Below are 24,558 nucleotides of genomic sequence, written 5' to 3'. Positions count from 1 at the left end.
CATGAAAATATTTTTTTTTTATTATGATTGAAAGTTAGGAGTGTGACCAAATGCTCCGAATAAAATAATCGTTAGTCTTCTAATTATTTTTTTGAAATAACATATTATCATAACAACTTATAAATTCTAAAATCTTTCAAAAAAATAAAAAAAAACTTCAGCCTTTCAATCACACAATATAATTTTATCTCCAAAAAATTATCACCATATATAGAACATTATATAATTTATTTCTATGTACAATCATATCCGAATTCCATCCCGTTTGGTTCAGATAGGGGGATAACCCCTTATCCCCTTTATACTTAAACATAATTTTTCCTATCCAAAAATAATAGTTTCCGGATATCTGAAATAAGTTAATATAATTCGGTATAAGTCTGGAATTATTGTTCCAACCTTATTCCTGGAACAATCGAGAACAAAATTAATTAAACTCTAATTAATAATTTTAAATTATTAATTAATCTAGTTAATATATTTAAATTATTAATTAATCTAATTAATATTAAATGATTATTTTTAGATAACCCGTTAAGGGTGGAAACAACGGTTCCGAATAGATGTTCTCGCCCCTATTTTTATTTTTAAAATTTATAATTTGTAATCTCAAAATTAAAGTTTATAATTTTATGTTCTAAATTTTTAAATTTTAAATTTGATATTTTAAATTTTTTAAATTTAAAATTTAAAATATTATATTTTCAAATTTAAATTTAATCTTAAATTTTAATTTTGAAATTTAAAATTTAAAAGTTAAAATTTAAAATTTGTAATTTGAAAATTGAAAATTTAATTTCAAATTTTAAAATTTAAAAGATAAAATTTTAAATATAAAAATATAAAAATATAAAATTAAAATATTCAAATTCAAATATAATGAGAGGGTAATATTGTTATTTTTTATTTATAATTACTTATTATTCTTTTTATTCCATCTTATTTGTTTAAACATTATTTTTTTTTATTTTTAAAAACAATCTAATTTTTATTCAAATATAAACTTATATATATTTTTGAAATAAGTATACGCGAACCAAACAAGAAGAAGTGAACTAATCATGCTGGAAAATACTCTCCAATCACAGCACAGAAGTGTAGGAAGCGGCACCATATACCTATAAAAAACCATCCCACCACTCCAGTTTCCTCCAACTCAGCAACCTCTCACAACTAATTAAGCCAGCCACTAATGGCAACTTCTCCCTCTCGACATCTTCTCCTCCTCGTACTCCCTCTGCTGCTCCTCCTCGCCTCCACCTCACTCCCTCACTCCACCTCCCAAACCCTAACCCCACAACAACAACAACAAGAAGAACAAGAGAAGCAAACCCTCCTCCTCCTAAAATCCGATTGGGGCAACCCCCCATCCCTTTCCACTTGGAACTCCACTTCCGCCGATCCCTGTAACTGGGAAGGGATCACCTGCACCAACACCTCCGTCACCGCAATCTCCCTCCGCCTCCACAACCTCACCAGACCCATCCCCTCCTCCATCTGCGACCTCCCGAACCTCTCCTTCATCGACCTCTACTTCAACTACCTCCCCGGCGAGTTCCCCACCGTTCTCTACAAATGCAGCAACTTGGAGCACCTGGAGCTCGCGCAAAACCTATTCGTCGGCCAACTCCCCGCCGATATCCATCGGCTATCGCCCAAGCTCACGTACCTCAGCCTCTTCGGCAACAACTTCTCCGGCGACGTCCCACGATCCATCGGGCGGCTCCCGGCGCTGCAGACGCTATTCCTGCACTCCAACCTCCTCAACGGCTCCTACCCTGTGGAGATCGCGAATCTGTACGATTTGCGATATCTCTCGTTGGCATACAACCCTTTCGCCCCCGCGCCGATTCCGCCCGAATTCGGGAGCTTAACAAAGCTCAAGTCTCTGTGGATGACCCAGATTGGCGCCGTCGGAGAGATCCCGGACACGTTCCAGAAGCTCACGGAGATCGAGTATTTTGATCTGGGTTGGAATTCGATGAACGGGACGATACCAGATTGGATTTGGACGCTGCCGAAGCTGACGAACTTCTACTTGTATGCGAATTTGTTCTCCGGCGGGATAAACCGGACGATCAGTGCGCTGAGTCTGGTCGAGATCGACGTCTCGATGAACCTATTGACCGGGCCGATGCCGGCCGATCTGGGTAAGCTGACGAACCTCACAGTGCTCTTCATGTACTACAATAGACTCTCCGGGGAAATTCCCGCGAGCGTCGGGTTGCTCCCGCAGCTCCGCGACCTCCGGCTCTTCAACAATAGTCTGTCCGGGGCGCTCCCGCCGGAATTGGGGAAGCACTCCGAGCTGCAAAATCTTGAAGTGGCCAACAACGGGCTCTCCAGGAAGCTCCCGGAGGGCCTCTGCTCACGGGGGGCGCTCAGGTCGGTCGTTGTGTTCAACAACAACTTGTCCGGCGGGGTACCGGACTCGCTCGCGAACTGTTACACGCTAGATAACATCCAATTTTATGGAAACAAGTTCTCCGGCGAGTTCCCGAATACAATTTGGAAGGCGGAGAATCTTACGACGGTGATGATCCATGACAACGCCTTCTCGGGCACCATTCCGGACCCGCTCCCGTGGAATCTCACCCGGTTGGAGATCCAGAACAACAGATTCTACGGCACCATCCCTTCATCGGCTGGCCGGTTGCAGGTATTCCTGGCGTCGAACAACTTATTCTCGGGCGAGATCCCGAGTAATCTAGCTGGAATTTCGCAGCTCAATGTGCTGTTTCTCGACGGCAACCGGATTTCCGGCTCGATCCCGTCAGGGATATCGGCATTGACGGGCCTCACCCAGCTCAATCTCAGCAGCAACCGGCTCACCGGCGAGATCCCGGGCTCATTCGGATCGCTCCCCGTGCTTACGTCACTTGATCTCTCGGACAACGAGCTCTCGGGACCGGTCCCGCCGCAGCTCGGTAATCTTAAGCTCAATTTTCTCAACGTCTCCTGCAACGAACTCTCCGGCCCAATTCCGGTGTCGTTACTGAACCAAGCGTATGACAGAAGCTTCCTCTCGAATCCCGGGCTTTGCTCCTCACTTAACATCATCACGAATCTCCGCGCCTGCGGCAATAGATCAGGCGGCCTTACGAAGCTCGGGAGGAGTCTGTTCATCGTGATCATGCTTCTCGGTGGGCTTTTGATTTTGGGGACGGCGGTCGTCGGCACCTTAATGGTAAGAGAGTACCTCAAGAGGGAAAAGGAGGGACCTGATCTCGCCGCGTGGAAGCTCACCTCTTTCCACCATCTCGATTTCACGGAGGAGAGTATCATCCGCAGGCTCACTGAAGATCGCCTGATCGGCAGGGGCGGCTCTGGAAAGGTGTACCGCATCGAGCTCGGTCCCGAAAATACGGTGGCCGTGAAAAAGATATGGAACAGCCGGAAGTTTGGCGCGAAGCTGGAGAAGCAGTTCCAAGCAGAAGTCCAGATTCTGAGCTCTATCCGGCACAACAACATTGTTAAGCTATTTTGCTGTATCTCGAGTTCGGACTCCAAGTTGCTGGTCTACGAGTACATGGAAAACAAGAGCTTAGACATGTGGCTCCACGGGCAGGCAGGCGCATCTGTGCCATTGGATTGGCCGATGAGGCTGGATATCGCGATCGGAGCGGCCCAGGGGTTGTGCTACATGCACCACAATTGCTCCGCGCCGATCGTGCACCGAGACGTCAAGTCCAGTAACATACTTCTCGACTCGGAGTTCAAAGCTAAGATCGCCGACTTCGGGCTAGCCCGAATGCTGGTCAAGGCCGGGGAACCCGAATCTGTTTCAGGCATAGAGGGCTCTTTTGGGTACATGGCTCCAGGTAAAATGAATTACTGGGAAACGTAATTATGAGCCAGTAATTGGCAAAGGTACAACTTAATAATAGTGAAATGTTAGTAATTGGTGATTTGATTTGGTTGCAGAGTGTGCATACGCTAGGAAGATCAATGAGAAGATGGATGTGTTCAGCTTCGGAGTGGTTCTTCTGGAGCTGACGACGGGGCGGCAAGCGAACGAAGGGGGCGAGGACGAGAACTTGGCGCAATGGGTATGGCGGCATTGTGCAGAGGGCGGTAGGCTGATCGATGTGATCGACGAGGACATCCGGGACCCCGCGTACTTGGACGAGGTGGACGAGGTACTCAAAATCGGTCTCATGTGCACCGCAACAAATCCATCATATAGGCCGTCGATGAAGGAAGTGTTGAAACAGCTAATGCAGTGCGACCGCACAAACGGAGATCGGAACATGCTCCGCGGCGAGTATGACGCGGCTCCCTTTCTACAAATCAAAATGGGGAGTCGGCGGAAAAGCTTGTCGGATACCGGAGAAGACGAGAGAGAGGACATCTATGCGCATGTTGTGCGAGCATAAATGTAACATATCGTAGTGCAGTGAACAAGCACAACTCACACACTAACCTAGACTCAAGCTTTGGAATGGAGCGTGCCACAACTGTAGTAGGTAAGGATTAATAGCTAGAAATAGCTGTGTTGGATCAACGCTAGCTGCTAATGGATTGCTGTAAGGTCTACTAATACGCTGTATATATAGCTAATTTAAGTAATAGAAGATATAAATAAAGGTCCAACCAATGGGATCGCCGCTTGGCTAATCTCCTTGTAAATGAAGTTTAATTTTGATGAAGATCATAAGATTGAGAATAAGCTATTATTATACTCACTTTTCACACCTTTTTATGATCCACGTGGTATCAGCTGAATATTACTTTGCTAAAAGAAAGTAAAAAATTAAAAAACAACAACAACAAAAAATAAAGAGAGTTTGTGTAGAATTATTGGTGCAAACTATTAATTTTAAAAACTTGAGATGTTAAAAGATCTAATCAGTTCACTTAAACCGTAAGGACACAATATTCACGAGTCTTGATTGTGACTCGGTTCAACCTAACTTTCCGTCATAGGACGAAATACTGGGCCTTTAAGACGAGTTCTTTATAGATACCAGGCAACTTATATTAAAAAATTATTTATAGAATCGATATGAAAGTAAAGAACTGTCCATTTGTAGAAATATTCTAACTTCACCTTATGCTTATGGAAAAACTTCAAATACTATCAGCGTGGTTTCGTATTTTTTTATTTTAGTATCATGTGGTATAAAGTATATCAAGTTAGTACCCCGTGGTTTTATTTTTATTTTTTTATTATTCTCTCCACTAATTTATTTTGTTAAATCAGTGACAAAATTAAAACTAAAAGGTACTAAAATAAATATTTGATAAACTTAGTTGGGTATATGAAGTTTTATATATAATTTAACGAAATAAATTAGTGGAGAGAATAATATAGAATATTAAAATGAGAAAGTACAAAATCACATAAGTGGTATTTAAAGTTTATCCTATGCTTAATATATATATATATATATATATATATATAACTTAAATTTGGATCGGCCCAGTTTACTTTCTTGACTCAGTTAGATAATATGCACAATATGTATATATATTTTGTTAAGGAAAAAATAATAATATGCTACCAATTTCATTCATTTTATTTAAAAAAAAATTTATCTAAAAATATAAAATAACTAAATTTGAAATTTATATTTCGAATACTAACTATTAAATTTTTTATCACTTATGCTTAAAAGTGTCCGTGGATGCAAAAATATCCATGGGAACAAAATTGAACGTGTAATCCATGGGAAAAGTGAACGTGTAATTACGCGTCAATTTTTTTTTGTTGGTAATATGATCGTCTCCGGGTCGTTTGGTTCTAAAATGCTAATGAGTCATTTAGCGCATCACGGCAACCTTAATTTTGATCAAACAATTCCATTCCCACCATTTTCCATCATCATCTTAGTAAAGAGAAACTCCAAATGGTCTCTTCTTCCTTTTTGGCTCCCTTCCTCTTCATGACGCTATTATTACCGGCAATCTCCAACTCCCAAACAGTAACCAAACAAGAGGAGAAGCAAACACTACTTCGTCTCAGGAGTGACTGGGGCAACCCACAAGCTCTTTCCTCATGGAACTCAACCACCTCCGATTACTGCAGCTGGATCGGAATCGTTTGCACCAATGGCTTCGTCGCAGAGATCTCTCTCCGGCGCCAAAATCTCAACAAGCCGATCCCCGCCGCCATTTGTGACCTCCAGAACCTCACCCGTCTTGACCTGTATTACAACAATCTTCCTGGTGTTTTTCCTACTGTTCTCTACAATTGCTCCAAGTTGCAGTTCTTGGAACTCTCCGAGAACCTGTTCGTTGGCAAACTCCCCGCAGATATCAACCTCTTATCGCCGAGACTCGCATACCTCGGCCTCTCGGGGAACAACTTCACGGGCCACATCCCGAGCTCCATTGGCCAGCTCCCCGCAATTAAGAACCTGCAGCTCGACAACAATCTCTTTGACGGCTCGTACCCCGCCGAGCTTGGCAATCTTTCTAAAGTGGAGTATCTAACTTTGGCTTACAACCCTTTCGCTGCAGCGAGGATCCCTCCTGAATTCGGCAACATGACGTCGCTGAAGTTTCTATGGATGAGTCAAGCTAGTGTTGTGGGGAAGATCCCCGAAAATTTGGCGAATCTGACAGAACTAGAGTTGTTTGATTTGTCGATGAATTCTGTGACGGGGAGGATACCAGGTTGGGTTTGGAAGCTGGAGAAGCTGAGGAATCTCTATCTATATGCTAACAAGCTCTGCTGTGAGATCAATGGGACTATTGGAGCATTGCGGTTGGAGGAGATTGATGTTTCGATGAACTTACTGACCGGATCCATGCCGGAGGATCTTGGCAAGCTAAGGAATCTCTCACTCCTCTTCTTGTACAACAATCAATTATCCGGCGACATACCGTCGAGCATCGGATTGCTCCCGATGCTAGAGATTGTTTGGCTCAGGAACAACAGCCTTACAGGGGTGCTACCACCTGAGTTAGGGAAGCATTCGACTCTGACTTATCTCGATGTCAGCAGCAATAAACACGTTGGAAAGTTACCAGAGGGTCTGTGCTCGCACAAGGCACTGACCGCATTGGTGGTGTCTCAGAACAACTTCAGTGGCCTAATACCAGCATCCCTCGCAAACTGTTATACGCTGGAATCTGTCCAATTGGACAGAAACGACTTCTCCGGTGCATTCCCGACTACCACATGGTCTGCAGTTAACCTGACCTCTGTTACGCTCTACGATAATGCCTTCTCCGGCACTCTTCCAGGCAAACTCCCACAAAATCTTCTCAATATAGAAATCCAGAACAACAGATTCTACGGCAGCATTCCATTATTACCAAGTAATTTAGTGATCTTTAAGGCATCTAACAACTCGTTGTCGGGGAAGATTCCGAATAAATATGCCAGAAATTCGCTACTCGAAATAATGCTACTAGACGAGAATCAGATTTCCGGCACAATCCCTTCGGAAATATCATCATTGAAGTTTTTGACTGTGCTGAATCTCAGCAGTAACCAGCTTATAGGCGAGATACCATCCTCTATTGTATCGCTTCCTTCTCTCACAACACTTGACCTGTCGAAGAATCAGCTGTCAGGCACGATCCCACAGCAGTTAGGTAATATTGCTTTCACGTTCCTCAACCTCTCCGTGAACCAACTCTCTGGCGAGATCCCAATGTGGTTGCAGAATCATGAGTACGAAAGAAGCTTCCTCTCCAATCCAGGCCTATGCTCCTCTCCCAACTTTGCAGCTGTTCTTCACCACTGTAAAGATACAATGGATGGCTCAGATAAGCTCTTAAGAAGACTAATCATCTTGTCTGTGTTCCTCGGAGGTTTTGCATTGTTGAGCATAGCGGCATTCACCATCCAAAAGGTGAAAGAATACCGCCAGCGAGAAAAGATCACCGATAGTGAGTTGGGAGCACCAAAGCTCACAACCTTTTATGCAATAGATTTTACAGAGCAAGAAATTGCGCGTGGCCTCACGGAGGACAACATAATAGGAAGCGGTGGGTCCGGGAAGGTGTATCGCATCAGCCTCGGGAACCAAGTTGAGGAGATTGTAGCCGTCAAAAAGATATGGAATAGTAGGAAGCTTGACGCGCAGCTGGAAAAGGAGTTCCAGGCAGAAGTTGAGATCTTAGGCTCTGTTCGGCATGCCAACATCGTGAAGCTGCTTTGCTGCATCTCGAGTTCCGGCTCAAAGCTGCTCGTCTATGAATACATGGAGAACGAGAGTCTGCACAGGTGGCTGCATGGGCAGGAAATGATGGTTAGTGGGTCTTCGCCGTTGGATTGGTCTAGGAGGTTGAACATTGCGATTGGAGCTGCGCGAGGACTATGCTACATGCACCATGGTTGCTCGCCACCGATTGTACACCGAGATATCAAGTCCAGCAACATACTACTTGACTCCGAATTTAGACCTAAGATAGCCGACTTTGGCCTAGCTCGTATGTTGGTCAAGACTGGAGAGCCAGAATCTGTATCAGCCGTAGCAGGCTCCTTTGGATACATGGCTCCGGGTGAGATCTCATGGTGTAGGATCACATTACAGAGAAGTTTTTTTTTTCCCCCAAAGAGAAAAGTTATCCTAATTGATTTCTTATTTGGTCGCAGAATGTGGATATTTGCGAAAGATCAATGAGAAGGTGGACGTATTTAGTTTCGGGGTGGTTCTTCTGGAGCTGACCACGGGACGACGAGCAAACGATATGGGCGAGCACGGAGGTTTGGCCAAATGGGCATGGCAACAGTTTCAAGAGGATGGTGGGCTGATTTATGTGATCGACGAGGTGGTTCAAGTTCCCGCCTACTTGTATACGGTGGAGGTGGTGCTCAAATTAGGTCTAATGTGCACCGGACCATCGCCCTCGTCTAGACCATCAATGAAGGAAGTGTTGCAAGTTCTAACCTGGTGTGATCGGCGACATCGGACTAGCATCACGGCGAACAATGAGTTAGAAATAGCATGATAAAAACTCCCCATTCAACTACTATATGTCCTTAGAAAATGCAACTTGATTCGGATAAATACCAAACAAATTGTTAGTAAGCTCAGGCTTAGCTTGCAAACAATCCTTAGCAGAAGGATGAAAGATAGGAAGAGATTTACCGTCGCCTTGAACTGTAATTTTATCAAAAATTTTCCATACCTCTCGTTCTCCTGACATTGAAGAGTAAAACGAAGCATTTCAATTCCAGAGCCGTTGTCCACGGTCGCTGATGTGGCGGTCGAGCTGTTAAAAACACTAGTTTCAACAATTTAAGAGAAATCGACCGTCCCTAGCGCAAGTGGGAAATGACTTGATTGTTGATATCCGAGATCTTAAGTTCGAATTCTAATTGATTCACATTTTCAGTTAAATTTATTTTTAGATAAAATAAGCGTAACGTGTAGCATACTATCTATCTCTCAAAAAAAAAAAAAAAAGAAAAAAAAAGAGAACAAAGCAAATGGTTACAGAGGCAACTGCAACTGGTAAAGAACATTTCCTACTCTTTCATCGTTGTTCTTACGCATATAATTATGCGGAGATCAAATGAGAAAGTTTAATAGGAATAAAATAGTTATTCCTATTAAACTTTTTGCTAAATCATAACATTATGTATAATAGGAGAAACAGACTTATCAGAGACTAGCTAGTGCGAAAAACAACACCTATGTAGCTTAAATTATCTAAAGGCCATGCGAATTTGGAGGATTAAGATGATCGAAAACAAAAAAATTACTAATAATTCACGAATTTAACGGCGATATATGAATTAATAAAAGAAAAATTAAACAATAATACCTTTGTTTTGATCTATACATCTTCGCAGTGAGCCAGTGGAGAAAGGAAAGGGGAAAGTGCGATGGGGAAACCCTAGACATACAGCATTCGTTTTGCGGTTTACGTCGCTGCAAGGAGAATTCGGCGGCGAAGCACCGGCACTTGCCGACTATAAGAGAAACAAATTGGTAAGATGAACCGACCCATGATATTACATCTGCTATTAATGGGCCATCATTTACATGGCTTTGGACCCAAAGTGTAAAAGACCCATAACTTTGTGGTTATAACTGGGCTAAGACACTACCCATGGACAAACCTTCGGTTGTTAACTGGGCCAGGGCCCATATCTTTGTGTTGCTCTTTTCTTTTTCTTTTTCTTTTTTTTTTTTGCTTTTCCTTTTTTACCCAGTGAACTTGGTATTTGGTATTTGATTCAAGACATAAATAAATCAAATGCCAAACAAGATTACAACCAAAGCAAAACTAAAACCTATAAATACAGATTTTGCAGATAATTCGGAAAGGTGTTAACTCATCAACAATATCACATACACAATAATAAGCAGTGATGCATGCGTAGCATAATTCACCAAATTTTATTCCACAAAACGTAGTAAGGATTTACGGTGGGTTCCATGATATCCACATGAATCGATCTGATTATTTTATGAAACTTGTACGGTTTCAATGCTTTTTTTCTTTTGGCAACTGGGCTTTATCTTAATCTCGCTTTTATTTGATCTAGGCATATAAAGTTTTATTAGCTTATAATTGCATTGGCTAGTACGTACGATCCAAGTTCCGAGGACTGATCATGAATTGTGTATATGTCGGTTGTTAAGTTCACCATGTTCACGCATGATGCAAGCTTTAACCTTGCCCCTAAAATGTTGGGTACTTACTACACCCTTTTTGCTTTTTTTGTCCTTTTTTTTTTTTTATGTGCATGGCATGCACGTTGTATATTAGATTTTGTTCCTTGTGTACTTTGTTCTAGTTAGTTTACTGCTTTGTACTTGCTATAGCCTCGACCTCTCTCCTTCCGATCTCTTGCGCCAACCATATTTGTCGAAAAGTCATTTTCAGTAGTAGTTATTCCATCCATTTATTATATATGAATAATAACAATCAAATCCAATATTTATAAGTGAACAGTGTCGCGCTTGCTGATGCCTTAATATATATATATATATATATATATATATATATATATATTGAGAGATAGGTAGCAATTAGCATGGTACCTGCTTTGTTTATTTCATCTAGAAATAAACTTAGCTGGAAATGTAAATCAACTAGGATTCCAACTTGGGTCTCGGGTACCAACCACCAAGCCCTTTGTCACTTGCTCTAGGGACGGCCGGTGATGCCTTATAATATTATATTTATATATTATTATATATTGGTGTCTAATATAATGACTTATGATTAATTTATGAACCCATTTTAAAAACATTATAATATCTTTAATTTGTTGCAATATTGTGGAGGACCTAAGTTGTTTCTCATTCCAAATTATAGAAAATTTCATAAACAATTTCTTTTTTTCTTTTGGGAGATACTTCACATTGTCCTTGTAATAATTAAATTTTTATTATCTCATAATTAAGCCTCTATAAGCATAACATAGAATACCTATTACAAAGAGTAAGGCTTTGCCAATAGTGGCTTACTTTTTTCTTTTTTTTTCTGGGGGGGAACAAAAGTGGACCATGATTCAAACCCAAAGGAGTAGGTAGCTAGCTAGAGTCATGAAATAGAGATGTACATATGCCAAGTTGAGCTAGTAAGTTGCTTCTCCTCCTTAGCTATATCTATTTTTATTCAAATTAAATGAGCTCATCCTTAGCTATACATTTCACCAATCACATGTAAGGACACCCCAGTTCCTATATGATTGAGATAGTGTTTGCTCTTATGCTGCACCTTGGGTTGGCAAACTCAATGCTATGCCCACCTCTCTTGTCCTTCATTCCATACCCAGCCCCAAACATGCCCATAGAGTGAGGAAAGTGATAGAGACATACATTGCTTTTTTATGGTTATCATCATGAATGGAGCTTAATTATAGGCCATCATCATGCATGGTTGAGGAATACCCCAAAATATTGATCATGCATCATGAAACCAATGAGTGCTCTCACACTGCAAAATAATGATATCTTAGTTGAAAGGAAAGGATAACACTTTTGCCAACCATGTGATCGAGGAGCATAATGGTGAGGGATGCATGAATATGTCTTACTTTGTGTCTCTCCAACATGCAAGAATGGGAGCCATATGCCCACCCTAGCAACCTATAGAGAGGCGATCGATCGAAGATATTTCCATTAGAAAATTTTATGGGACCCCAGGTCGCACATTTGATCAAGTAATTATATATATATAGCTTGAATTCAATGTATTGGACCATAAATGTGTCTGCTGAAGCATGTCATAGATCAAATTAAAATAGGTCCTATGTACCACTAATTAACGACCTATCAATAGAGCTTTACCAATAAAATTATGTTGGTTAATTTAGATAAAGCAAAGCCATAGGATTCGTAATACACTTTGGCGTACGACTGGTGGAGAACCCAATTAAGTAATCTAGTGCATGTACTGATCAGTAAAAAAAGGTGAAAAAAGAAAATATTCTCCATAGTTTCAAAGGGCAAAGCTAGCTTATTTAATTTCTCTAAGGTATGATTCACTTAATAAACTGATCGAGTTTAGAAAAAGATGTTGAATATAAAATGAAAGACACTTCCTAAGTGATTGATGAAAGGACCATGAAAGTGATTTAGGGTTGAATTTATCAATTTGACAAAAAAAAAAGATGTAAGATGATAATAATAATAGTAATAATAATAATAATAAAACAAGTTGAAGTTTGGCCATTTGCCACACGAAATAGTACTATACATACAAGCGTAACTTTTACAGGCTTCGTATTGTAGGTTAAGTAGAGCTTTTGATGAATCATTAATTTATTAATTAGTAATTTATTAATTAGTGGTATATGTATATCTAGCTAGCTAGTTGTACACACTTAGAATAAATCTGATATTATATTAACATTAACTTATATTTGTCTTTGTTCTTAACAAAAATATATATAGTTTGGAGTTTATTATATATTTAATACTCATTCGTGATTACAACGTGTAGTAATTAAGTTCAAATTTGTGGATTGCATTTGCATTCTCTCGAATGAGATATATAGTTTTTTTTAAAAAAAATGAATATTAAGTGAGACAGTTAAATGCACGTCATCACCATTTAGTGTAGTTTGGATTTTGTCAAATATTACAGGGACCTAATTTAATACAAGTTGCCAAGCATCGTAGCCAATTTGTGACTCTTAATGCAGTGGCTCATTTAATAGGGCTGATGCAATATTCAACATAAATGAATCCAAACCACCTTTTTAATTTGTATGCTGTTGTTGATTAGTTCAAAATATATATATATATATATATAGTTGAGCTAGAATACTATCGGTAGCAAACGGGCTCCGTTGTCACCAATTGGTTTTCGATGATGGAGCCTCCAAATCGATGATCGGCATCGTTGAATATGATCTATACCACATAAAATATCTAGAAATCAAATTTCATTCTTTTTCAATTTGTTCTCTTGTCCATCAAGTGGGCGTAAAAATAAACGGCTGAAAATAAATATACTCTAAAAAGTGATGATAAGAATTTTGTAATCAAGATCGAGAGTATAGATCTTATTCTAAATAATTTAAAGAATTTTCTAACCAAAATTCAATTGATTTGGATAGGTTTACACCGTTAAACAAGAAAACGCCTCATATCTACCATTAAAATTATAAATTTTGAAATCCTTTGATCATTAGGTTAATGATGTCGAAATAATTTGAAATTTGGTTTCTTGATACTTCAAGTGGTATAGATCATGTTTAACGGTGCCGATCGTCAATTTAAGGACTCCATCATCGAAAACAAATGGGTGGCAATGGAGCTAATTTGCTACCGATAGCATTTCAGCTCAACTCTCTATATATATATATACTTGTTGCAAGCTTCAACTATTATTTTTATAGCGTTTAATTGAGAGATAGTTGAAAGTGTATGGACAGTAAATTAAGTAACTACAATTAAATAATGGCACTATTTCTTTAAATCTTTTGGAAATATTGTCTCCACAAATTAAGTAGGGTTATTCATGGTGATATTCATTCATGTTTTTTGGTTTTAATTGGCAACTTAATAAGACCGTGCTTAGCAAAGTAGTAGAAATATTTTCTGCTGCGTCCTCTCTATCATATGAATAAATAACATGGCGCACGATGTTTTTTTTTACGGTAACAAGAAACCTAATAAAGGATTAATATAAATTATCACTGAATGTCTCAACTGCAATCCAGAGCTAACTAAAATGGTCAATTCATGCTAAGGCGTGCAATGCCTTTTCTTTTTTTTTTTTGAGAGATAGATAGTACGCTAACCGTTTCGTTTATTTCATTTAGAAATAAATTTAGCTGAAAATATAAATTAATTAGGATTCGAACTTGGGACCTTAAGTATCAACCATCAAGACCTTGGTTACACGTAAATGAGGCACGAGAAAAGTTTTCAGATTGACAAATAAAAAAAAAATTTTCAAGCAATTGTTTCCATGTAAAATACTTCTAGTTTAAACTAGACTTAAGTATTTCCACAAAAAAAAAAAACACTTATTTTAATTTTCCAACTTTTTTCCATGCATTTGGGCAAGATGCACACTTCGCACCTCTCTCTCTCTCTCTCTCTCGTTTTTTTTTTTTTAACCTAAAAATCAAATAGATATATATGCCTAAAAATCTATTTTACTTTATATCAAATCAAATGCTAATAAATAACATTTAACCAAACATCACCTAAAAGAGTAACGTTCACATTGATGGGATCCTCGAAATTAATACGAAAATAACATCAAATAATAATGGAGGGTCCAAAATGAGTAAATGGGTCCTTTTCAGGGGATCCGGTTGGAGGGGAGGCAATCACATGCGTCCATCTCAATCGATCGCCCCACGTGCTCCGCGTAAATCCCCCCCGTTGCTTTCCATAAATGGACGTCCCAGCTTCCCCTGTCACATGTTCACCTCTCTCAATAATAATAATAATAATAATAATAATTACAATTACTTAATTATGGCTTATATATTATTATCTCAGAGACCAAACAATAAATTTCTAATTTCGCTGTAAATTAAGCAAATATTCGCTTGTTTGGCACATATATAGCAAACAAAATAAGAGGCTTTTATATATAGCTTGCATATTATTTTTTCAGCAACCAAACAAATTTCTCAACAGTTACAAAGCTAAGTATAGATATCTTACCGTCGGAATAATAATATATAGTGCAAAATTTAGCCCTATCATTTTATCCATCTTAGTAGTTTTTTTTTTTTCTTTTTAATGAAATCCATCTTAATAGTTAATATATTTACCTTCAAACCTAAAAGTTAATTATTTGTAAAAATGGCACTTATAATTCGTTGGGAACCATGGACACTGCATGCTTAAAAAATAAATGTAATCACTTTCATATATACAAGTTGTACATGCAATAATGCATGGCTCACTTTTTTTCGGTCGTCATTATACGAAAATCAGGAAATTAGGCCAAAGCTATTAAAGATTGAGACCTAAAGCTAAAGAACAAGTTAAATCACCTCATTAATCATGCCTAAACAAGTGGGCGAAGCGTATGGGATAATCATTGTGTTATCTAAAAAATGCAACTTGGTCCTACTTTTTACTTGAATACTTTAATTCTTAAACTGGCCAAGGACTACAGAAAAATATTTGTAAATGTATCGCAACCGAAGTATTTAGATAAAAAATACAATGATCGAGCTGTAATATCAATAATTCGGAGGCTTCGCATATACATATTTTATATGGAAATACGTATACATGACCGTATTTATCAACATACAGAGCTAATTTTAATATTAACAGGAATAATAATTGAACATGGTCATTATTTACCTGCTAAATTTGACCTCATTTCATGAGTTCTAAAACTATATTTATATCACTTTCCCTGAATAATCAGGTTTGATCCTCTCTCACCAAAATTGATGTAACCTGTTAACTAAAACTGTTGGGAAAGGGTCCAGCAAATCGTGTAGTATCATGCGTGTCTGGTGCCAGGGAGCTGGGTGTTATTTATAGTACGTAGTGTTTAAAGCACAATTGTTGAGTAGGGGGACCATAGAGAGAGAAAAAGGAGAGTTAGAGAGAGGGGAAAAAAAAAAAAAAAAAATTTGTCTACACTGAGTGTGTAAGTACATCTCATATATCGCGCTCCTAAAACTGTACAATAGAGATCTCAAATTACAACCTGCAAACTTATTTGACGCACTATATGCATATGAAAAACTATAATCTTGGGCATTATATAATTTCTTATAGGTTGTATTTGGACGTCGGGATGATTTTATTTTATTTTTTTGATAATAGAAAGGCAAGAATCAACTTTTTTACTACTTGAAAGCTGTCGTGGCATCCACTATTTGGCAGAATAGCATATTTTACTTGCATACAAATCAATTTATTTTATTTTAAAAAATAATTTAAAATCTAAATATTATATACTATTTTAGATTTTTGATCACACTCAGGAGGTTTTCGAGTAAATTAACCAAAGAAAATTTGCGGAATAAGATATTTATGCGTTAAATTAAATAAGACCGTAAATCAAGCGATATTTCTTTTTCTATATTCTTGAATTGTAAAACTACTTAATATAGTATATTTTCTAACCATATAGATAACGTAAATCACGTTTATTAATTGAATTAGATTTTAATTTTGAATCTGGTACGGTGCTCGCGATATATATGGACACATCTGGTGCAGGTAATATGTAATAGCTTTGTGAAAATGAAAGATGAGGGGGGAAAGGTGATGAAAATTTGTATGTTTGTTCATGTGAGGGGAAGCTAGAACGTCTACTTAGGGAACGAAAAGGAGGGGGGTTATCGATTGATATAACTTAAAGAGAGAGATTATTATTAAGAAAAAAAATAAAAGAAAAATAAGAATGTGATGTACATTGATTCAAATGCGTGGTGGTGCACGTGATTGTTTCCCTTCCTACCGGGAATCCCACGAAGTGTTGCATTCATTGTGTAACTACTCAATTGATTTGACCCGGAAACGAGAACAATAAACTACATGATTAAACTTGAGATAATGAGACCCAAATGGGTAAACACATGCTTGATATTGAAATTGATTTTGATAGGATTCTAAAAGTTTTATATATATATATATATATATATATATATATATATATATATATATATATATATATATATATATATATAAAATCTGGCTACTATACTTTTATAAGTATAATCGTTTTCGATAATAAAGCTTTCAAATTGACGATTCATACCAGTAAATATTATTTAGAGTATTTAAAACATATAGAAATCAAATTTTATAATTTTTTAATGTTATTTACCTTGTGATCAAAAGATTTTAAAATTAATATTTTTTAACGGTCGGTATGAGATATTTACTAGGTTAACGGTGTAAAAGAATCGGAATCGGTTGAATTTTTTATAGAAAATTCTATTCATTATCTAGATAAAGATCAATACCTTAGATCTTAAATTGAAGGATCAGATCATTTATTTTTAGGACGTCGTTTGATTTTAACTGTTTATTTTATGCCCGCTTGATGGACTTTATTATAATTTTGAAAAATTATGAAATTTATTTTTTAAAAGTTTTAAATATTCTAAATCATATTTAACGGAGTGGATCGTCGATTTAGAAGCTCTATCATCGAAAATAACTTATGAGTACGAATGACTCTATACTCATAAAAATATAATATATATAAAATATATATATATAGTGAATTAGGCTGGAATACTACTAATAGTAAAACGCTCTTTTTGCTACCAAGTTTTTAACCCTTGGATGAAAAATTGTAGGGTCAGGATGATATTAGTCGGTTAGAGTTATATATATATATATATATATCTTAATACGATGATATGATAGTTATCATGGTTCGGGCATCATGATAACTCAAAAATCGACAACCTACTTTCCTACACGCCAATCCTACTATTACCAGGGGATCTCAACTCACCCACCAACCAAATTATCATATTAGATTGCCTACCTTTACTAGTTTCTCATCTAGATTACCATCTTTTGAGTTATCATGGTTTCCGAACCATGATAGTTATCATATCATCGGCCTGAGATCGGCCTGAGAGAGAGAGAGAGAGAGAGAGAGTGATATATATATATATATATATATATATATATATACAATCGCTTTTATATTTCTTAAATTATGAAAGTTAAAAAAACTGGTAACCTAGTTCTTAACATACTAATCTTATTAATGCTAGGGGGGATCTTAACTCACCAGGGGCATCCTATTATTATAATTAAGTTTATAATCTTTACTAATTTTCCTGACTAGATTCTCGGTTTTTTAACCTTCGTGCTCTAGGAGATACGAAGGCTATCATATCATCGAGATGATATATATATATATCTCTCTCTACTCTGCTCTCTCTCTCAACCTGACCCGATGATAATCATCGTTTTAGGGTAATAACGATGGTCAAAAAATCGGAAACCTAGTTGAGAAAAGTAATAAAGATTGGTAACCTAATTTATGATATTGGGTTATCCCTGGTGAGTTGGGATCCCCCTGGTGAGNCTTAGGGGGACCACTCAACTCTAACCGACTAATATCATCCCGACCTTACAATGTTTCATCCAAGGATTAAAAACTTGATAGCAAAAAGAGCGTTTTACTATTAATAGTATTCCAGCCTAATTCTATATATATATATATAGTCAAAATTGAGCTCCTATACTTTTAAAAGTACCAAGTCATTGGTACTTGTAAGTTTTCGGCCCTTTGATTAAGGAATGTGAAGTTAGGATGATGTGGGCCTTCTAAGAGTTGAGTGGGTGGTTGGTTGAATAGTATAATTTAATAGATAAAAATGATCAAAAATGTAGATTTAACGATAAAAAAATTATAAGCGCTTTTACAAGTATCATAGGCGGACTCTATATAGTCATGAGTCATGATAATCGTGTCAAAATTTTGGGATAGCTTCTCTACTATAAGGGTCCGTTTGGATTGACGAATCTGTAGATCCAACGTAAGTCAAGTGCAGTGGTGTTTGAGTTTCCCTGAAGTGTAATTATTTTTTGGTTGTTTGTTTTGACGTAACTCGTATAGCCTGAAAGTTAAATTCAATTATTTCTTCTGTTTGTTTTGATGTAACTTGGTGCTGGCGAAATTAGTTTTGTAAGTTCCGTTGTTTGTTTTGATATAAGTGGATCCCATTATCTTCTAAACATAATAGTAAATTTACTGCTATAAAATTTAACTTATTATATAATTAATTTTTTTATTATTATTTAAAGATAATCCTAATTTATTATAAATAAGGTAATTCTAATCTATTATAAGGGAAGTAGAGTTTAGGTTTTACTGTTTAATAAATATTTTAGAGGAGGTTGAGTGTGGTGGAAGTTGAGTTCGGCACTTCAAAAGAGGAAGTCGAGAGTAGGTGAAGTGGAGGTCTTACGTAACTTGAGTTACGTTATATTTTTCACTTACACCAAAACAAATAACGGAAGTAATAGAACTTGAGTTTCATCACTCCACTTACACCAAAACAAACATGCCCTAAAAGTCAAACAAGCCACGTGTATGATGATAGATAATTGCTTTTGAGTGTCTGTTTGTACTGAGAAGGTAATATAAAGTTGCTGATTTTAAAACAAAATTTGTAATTTTAATGTAAACTACTTTAAATCTAGAAGATGTATATAAACTTAATTGGATGGAGAGGATTTTGAATTCGAGATACTCCGCAAGCCATAAGAAGCCTTTCTCTAGAAATATTGTCGAAACGGCAGGACATGACTTACCCATAAAATCAACGATAATAAAATAATTCAGCAAATAGATGATTTCTTAGCTCAATATAATGATGTAAGCATCTCGATCTGCTTTTTCACTAATTAAAGACGGATTAGATTGTAAATTTTAGATATTTATATTTTACAAGTAATATCAGAGCAGAAGGTTTTAATTCGAGCTCTACCAGCTATTTAATTTAATTTAATTTCGTGTATTAAATCTACCTATCAAAATGTCTCAAACCAATTAGAGGAAGTTTTGAATATACAATAAAACAGTTTTAAGTTTTTAAAAAATAATTATTGTTTTATTTAATTTAACAGTAAATAGCAATGAGAACAAACGTTAATCATGATTGATTAGTAGATGCCACTCATTGGCACGAAGTGGCATACGAAACGTTGTGAACTAACAAAAGCAAATCCTCGTGTTGAAGCAAGATACACATGCGTGGAACTACAAAAGATGATGTAGTTTATTTGCCGAACAACGTTTGGATGATTGCGAATCAATCAACGTCGTGCGCAAATTAAAGAAGCATTTCATAATCAACTTTGCCCTGTATATGAAAACCTCCACCGGATGGAAACGTGAGGATCGAGAGACGTGTGATAAATATTATAGTTTACGCATTCGGGCTTCAACGAATATACATGTTCACCTTTTGGTGTAACGTAAAATTATTGCATGGACCTTGTTTACCGCCTCGTTTGTTAAGTACAATAAATGAAACACGTTACTAATTAATTAACGAGAAATAATAGTACGAAAAATATGTTTGGCATATTTTGCAGGACTAAAACTTCAGGGGAAAATAATTAGAAAGTGAACCATTCATTCTCACATGTCTTTGCTGTAAATTCACGAGCATTATTATAAAAATGTACAGCAAATTCAAAAAGTGAACTTTTGAATTACTCGAGTCAAATTAAAAAGAAAAAAAAGGGAAAACCCCAAACCATGTGAATTAAGTAATAATTCCTTGTAATTAAGTCACCCTCATCAATAATCCCCCATCAAATTTAAAAACAAGCTAGGAGAAAAAAAAAATAGAAAAATAAAAAAAAAAAAAAATCTCGCTCTCGCTCTTGGTCTCTCATATCGTTCCACGCGGTAAGAGCGCAGCAGAGTGTCGTAGATAGGTTACATTACATTATTACAAATCATCATCATCCTCTCTCGATCTCCACCACCGTCCTGATCGAGATCAGCGGCTGGTAGCAGCTCACCTTGTCTCCTCCCTCCTGGGGCTCCGGGCCAATCAGCATCGCCCCGGCCTTCTCGACGTCCGGGGCGGGGGCGGGGGCGGGGGCGGGCGCGGACGTGAGCAGCTGGGCCCGGCGCGCCTGCGGTCGGTGGTCCAGACGACGTAGAGCATGAGGCCGGCGCAGCAGACCTGGGCCGCGAGCAGGCCCATCCAGAGGCCGCAGAAGCCCACGCCGAGGCCGAAGCCCAGGCCCACGGCGACGGGGGCGCCCACGAGGTAGAAGGCGCCGAGGTTGACTTGGGCGGCGTGGGCCGGGCGCGCGGTGCCGCGGAGGACGCCGCAGCCCACGGTCTGGGGGCAGTTGCCGAGCTCGCACAGCCCGACGATGGGGAGCGCGGCGGCCGTGAGGCGCAGGATGTCGGCGTCGTCGGTGAACATGCGGGCCCAGCGGGCGCGGACGGCGAGGGCGAAGGCCATGGCGGCGAGCCCCGCGGCGAAGCCGCACGCGAGCCCCGTGGCGGCGGCGGCGCGCGCGCGCGCGGGGCGGTTGGCGCCGAGCTCGTTGCCGACGCGCGTGGACACGCCGAAGCCGAGCGAGGAGGGGAAGACGTAGACGAGCGCCGTGGTCTGGATGAGCACGCCCATGGCGGCCACGGTGGGCTTGGGGTCCGGGAGGAGGCCGCAGAGGAGGATCATCAGCTCGTACCACCACCACTCGAGGCACACCGACACGCAGCTCGGCCCCGCCAGCCGCGCCAGGGGCCCCCACCCGGAGAGGCGCTCGCCCCAGCCCCAGCCCCCGCCCCGGCGCTGCAGGGCCGGGTCGCGGCGGAGGGAGCAGAGGAGGAAGAGAAGCAGGGCCAGGTTGGAGGCGGCGGCGGCGGCGGCGACCCCGGGGGCGCCGAGTGAGAGCCGGCGCACGAGGAGCAGGTTGGCCGGGACGTGGAGCGCGGCGGCGGCGGCGGCGGCGGCGGTGACGGGCGCCGTGATCCCCTGGGAGCGGAGGTAGATGCGGACGGGGTGGATGAGCGAGAAGGAGAGGAGGTCCGGGAGGGAGAAGCGGAGGTAGCTCTGGGCGAGGCGGGCGATGTCCGGGTCCTGCCCCAGCAGGCGGAGGATCTGGGCCGTGTGGAGCCAGAGCAGGGCGATGGGCAGCGCGGAGCAGAGGAGGAAGAGCACGGAGCGGTGGAGGGTGAGGGCCAGGAGCCTGGGCTGGTTCGCCCCGAACGCCTGCGAGCACAGCGGCTCCATGCCCAGGGCCAGCCCGGAGAGCACCGAGTAGCCCGTGATGTTCGCGAAGGCGATGGCCAGCGAGCCCGCCGCGAGCGGGAGCTCGCCGAGGGTCCCGAGGAACACCATCGACACCACGGAGCGCGAGTAGAGCAGCAGCGCCGTCACCGCAATGGGGAGCGAGAGCCGGAACAGGGACGCCACCTCCCCCAGCGTCTCCGACAGCGTGGGGAAGCTTGGCGGCTTCAGCGGGGCAGCGTCGGGGAAGGGGACCAGGGCCACGTACAGGTTGGAGGGGAGTTGGGCTTTCTCCGGGTTCGCCATGGACGCGGCGGGGAAGGTCGTGTTGTTGCACACAGCAGCAGCAGCTGCTGCTGCTGCAATAGGCGGAGTATTCGAATTGGGCGCAAAGGTGGACTCTTTTTGCTTGCTGGGTTTCGTCGATTCGCGCTTCAGAGATGTTGCCCTTTTGCGGGGTTCACGAATGGTGCTCTGCTTCTACAGGGAGGCAAAAACAGAGAGAGATGGAGACAGAGAGAGAGAGAGGAGCTTTAGAGAGCTCTCTGTTTCTCTAGCTCTCCTTAATTGCAACTCTCTATAAACTCTTTCTCCCTCCCCCTCTCTCTCTCTCCGTGGTGTGTGTTTGGCTCCTTTGAATGAGGACTTTGAGGAGGGGATGGGGTTACCAGTGAGGAGGAGCTATTAATATATGCGGGAAAGTGCGATTTCGAGTATTAATTTAATCGGCCGTTTTTTCCTTTCTTTTCTTTTCTTTTCTTTTCTTTTCCTTCTTTTTTTTTTTTGAATTGGCAAAAAGGCTAGCCTTGCTGCCTAGGTCTAATTTTCATATTCCTTTCTCATACATCCCATAAATATAAAGCAACAAAAAAAAAAAAAAAAATCACTTGATAAGGATGTTCACTACTGTTTATTACCTAGCTAGCTTAGCTATTTTATTCTTCTTTTAACAACGCTTTATTATATATGAAAAAAATTTTGAACCTCCAAAACATATCTTTTTTTTACCGCCATTGTCATATTCCTTTTATTCTTTATTATATAGTCCATTCTGAAATAAAAGTATAAATGTTCTCCAAATAAATTTTTCTTAAAAAAAATTCTAATTTGCAAAGTGGTGGGGCACTTTATAAACAAAATAGAAAAAGATTATTATTTTTTTTTCAAAAAAAAAAAAAAACTCCACAACAGTTGGCCACAACGTGACCGATCTCTATTAGCTGACTCCTTAATTCCCTTTCTTGCTTAACAATTTGACCTTTATAGTTGGTGGCAAAATTTCCTTTTTTTTTCTTTTTTCTTTTTGTTGGAACTTTATATGAGAACACATGTCAAAAGCAGAAATTTTAAACCTAACCTAACTAACCATTAATTCCATTAGTTGTGCTTTAATCACCGTACGTTTTTCCCTACCCCGTAACACTTTGGCCACCGTTTCTCCAACCATTATATCGTGATTCATTGCTGGTAAGTTTGGTAAAAATGCTACCAGAGTCCCTCAACCCTCAGTTACAGGTTAATTTGAAAAGAGACCTTTACACTTTATTTCTTTCTACTAATAATATCTTAGCAACTTTTATTCATTTTAACTTTTATTAGTTCCACAAATGCCTATGGGTTACTTTCATACAGATTCATGTAAATATATCAAATAGCAAATATATATTTTCCTACAAAATTTAATTTTTCATATTTATTCATACAAAAGTTCAGCGATATTTATATTTATCCTTTTGATTTATTATATTATCGTTAAGGTAATGTTCATCTTTTAAGAGAAAATAAGTGAAATGATATTTTTGCTATTATAAATATGTCTCTCCAAATGTTCTAACTGTTAGAATTATAAAAAAATATTTTTCTTAAAAATTTTCAACAGCCATCTTTTTTCTTTTTACTATCACAAATAATATAAAATAACATCTTTTATATGAAAAATTCTATCTGTGCATCTTATATAGGAATATACATCTTACATTCTATTTAGAAAATTCCTAACATTTTTTTAGCAAAAAAATTAATAAGACTAATAAAGTAATTCTATGGCCTAGTCATAAAAAATCTATGGTGTAAGATGTATACCGAGACTCTAGATGTACAAACAGGATTGCTCCTTTAATTTCTCTAACAATTTATTTTTTTTTCTATAAAAATGTACGGAGACACCCTCAATTATGAGCTATTTTGAATGGATCTCCTAACCATTTTTTTTTATTGAGACCACTTGAACGTGTAATTTTGAAAATTATTTTTTTTTCAAAAAATTGAGAATTTTATCAAATTTATTGATAGTTTTATTAAATTTACTATTTTTAAAAAATTTAGCGAATAAAATTGAAACAAGTACTAATGAAAAGCTAATAGGACCATTAAACTTAACAAAATATTTGAATAAAATGAGTTAGAAAAACTCAATTTCCAAAAATTGATATTTAAGGGGATCTCAATAAAACAGAGAAATGTTTCCTTTT

At 39.0% G+C, this 24,558-nt stretch overlaps 3 protein-coding genes across 3 annotated transcripts; 2 read left to right on the top strand and 1 right to left on the bottom strand.

The window, feature by feature from the left end:
- On the top strand, positions 1,139 to 4,681 carry LOC109716426 (receptor-like protein kinase HSL1). The gene is made up of 2 exons (XM_020241865.1): positions 1,139 to 3,821; positions 3,925 to 4,681. The coding sequence occupies exons 1-2, from the start codon at positions 1,193 to 1,195 to the stop codon at positions 4,374 to 4,376; spliced, it is 3,081 nt and encodes a 1,026-aa protein (XP_020097454.1). The 5' UTR covers positions 1,139 to 1,192; the 3' UTR covers positions 4,377 to 4,681.
- On the top strand, positions 5,850 to 8,907 carry LOC109716606 (receptor-like protein kinase HSL1). Its single transcript, XM_020242141.1, has 2 exons — positions 5,850 to 8,457; positions 8,552 to 8,907. The coding sequence occupies exons 1-2, from the start codon at positions 5,850 to 5,852 to the stop codon at positions 8,905 to 8,907; spliced, it is 2,964 nt and encodes a 987-aa protein (XP_020097730.1).
- On the bottom strand, positions 20,535 to 22,895 carry LOC109716187 (protein DETOXIFICATION 51-like). The gene is given in 2 exon segments (XM_020241516.1): positions 20,535 to 20,983; positions 20,986 to 22,895. Coding segments are annotated over 2 exon segments (1,590 nt in total). The 5' UTR covers positions 22,394 to 22,895; the 3' UTR covers positions 20,535 to 20,801.

The sequence above is a fragment of the Ananas comosus genome, linkage group 10 (genome assembly GCF_001540865.1).
Source record: "Ananas comosus cultivar F153 linkage group 10, ASM154086v1, whole genome shotgun sequence".
NCBI lineage: Eukaryota > Viridiplantae > Streptophyta > Magnoliopsida > Poales > Bromeliaceae > Ananas > Ananas comosus.
The sequence above is the reverse complement of the archived record's forward strand: the minus strand, read 5'-3'. Positions and strand labels throughout refer to the sequence as shown.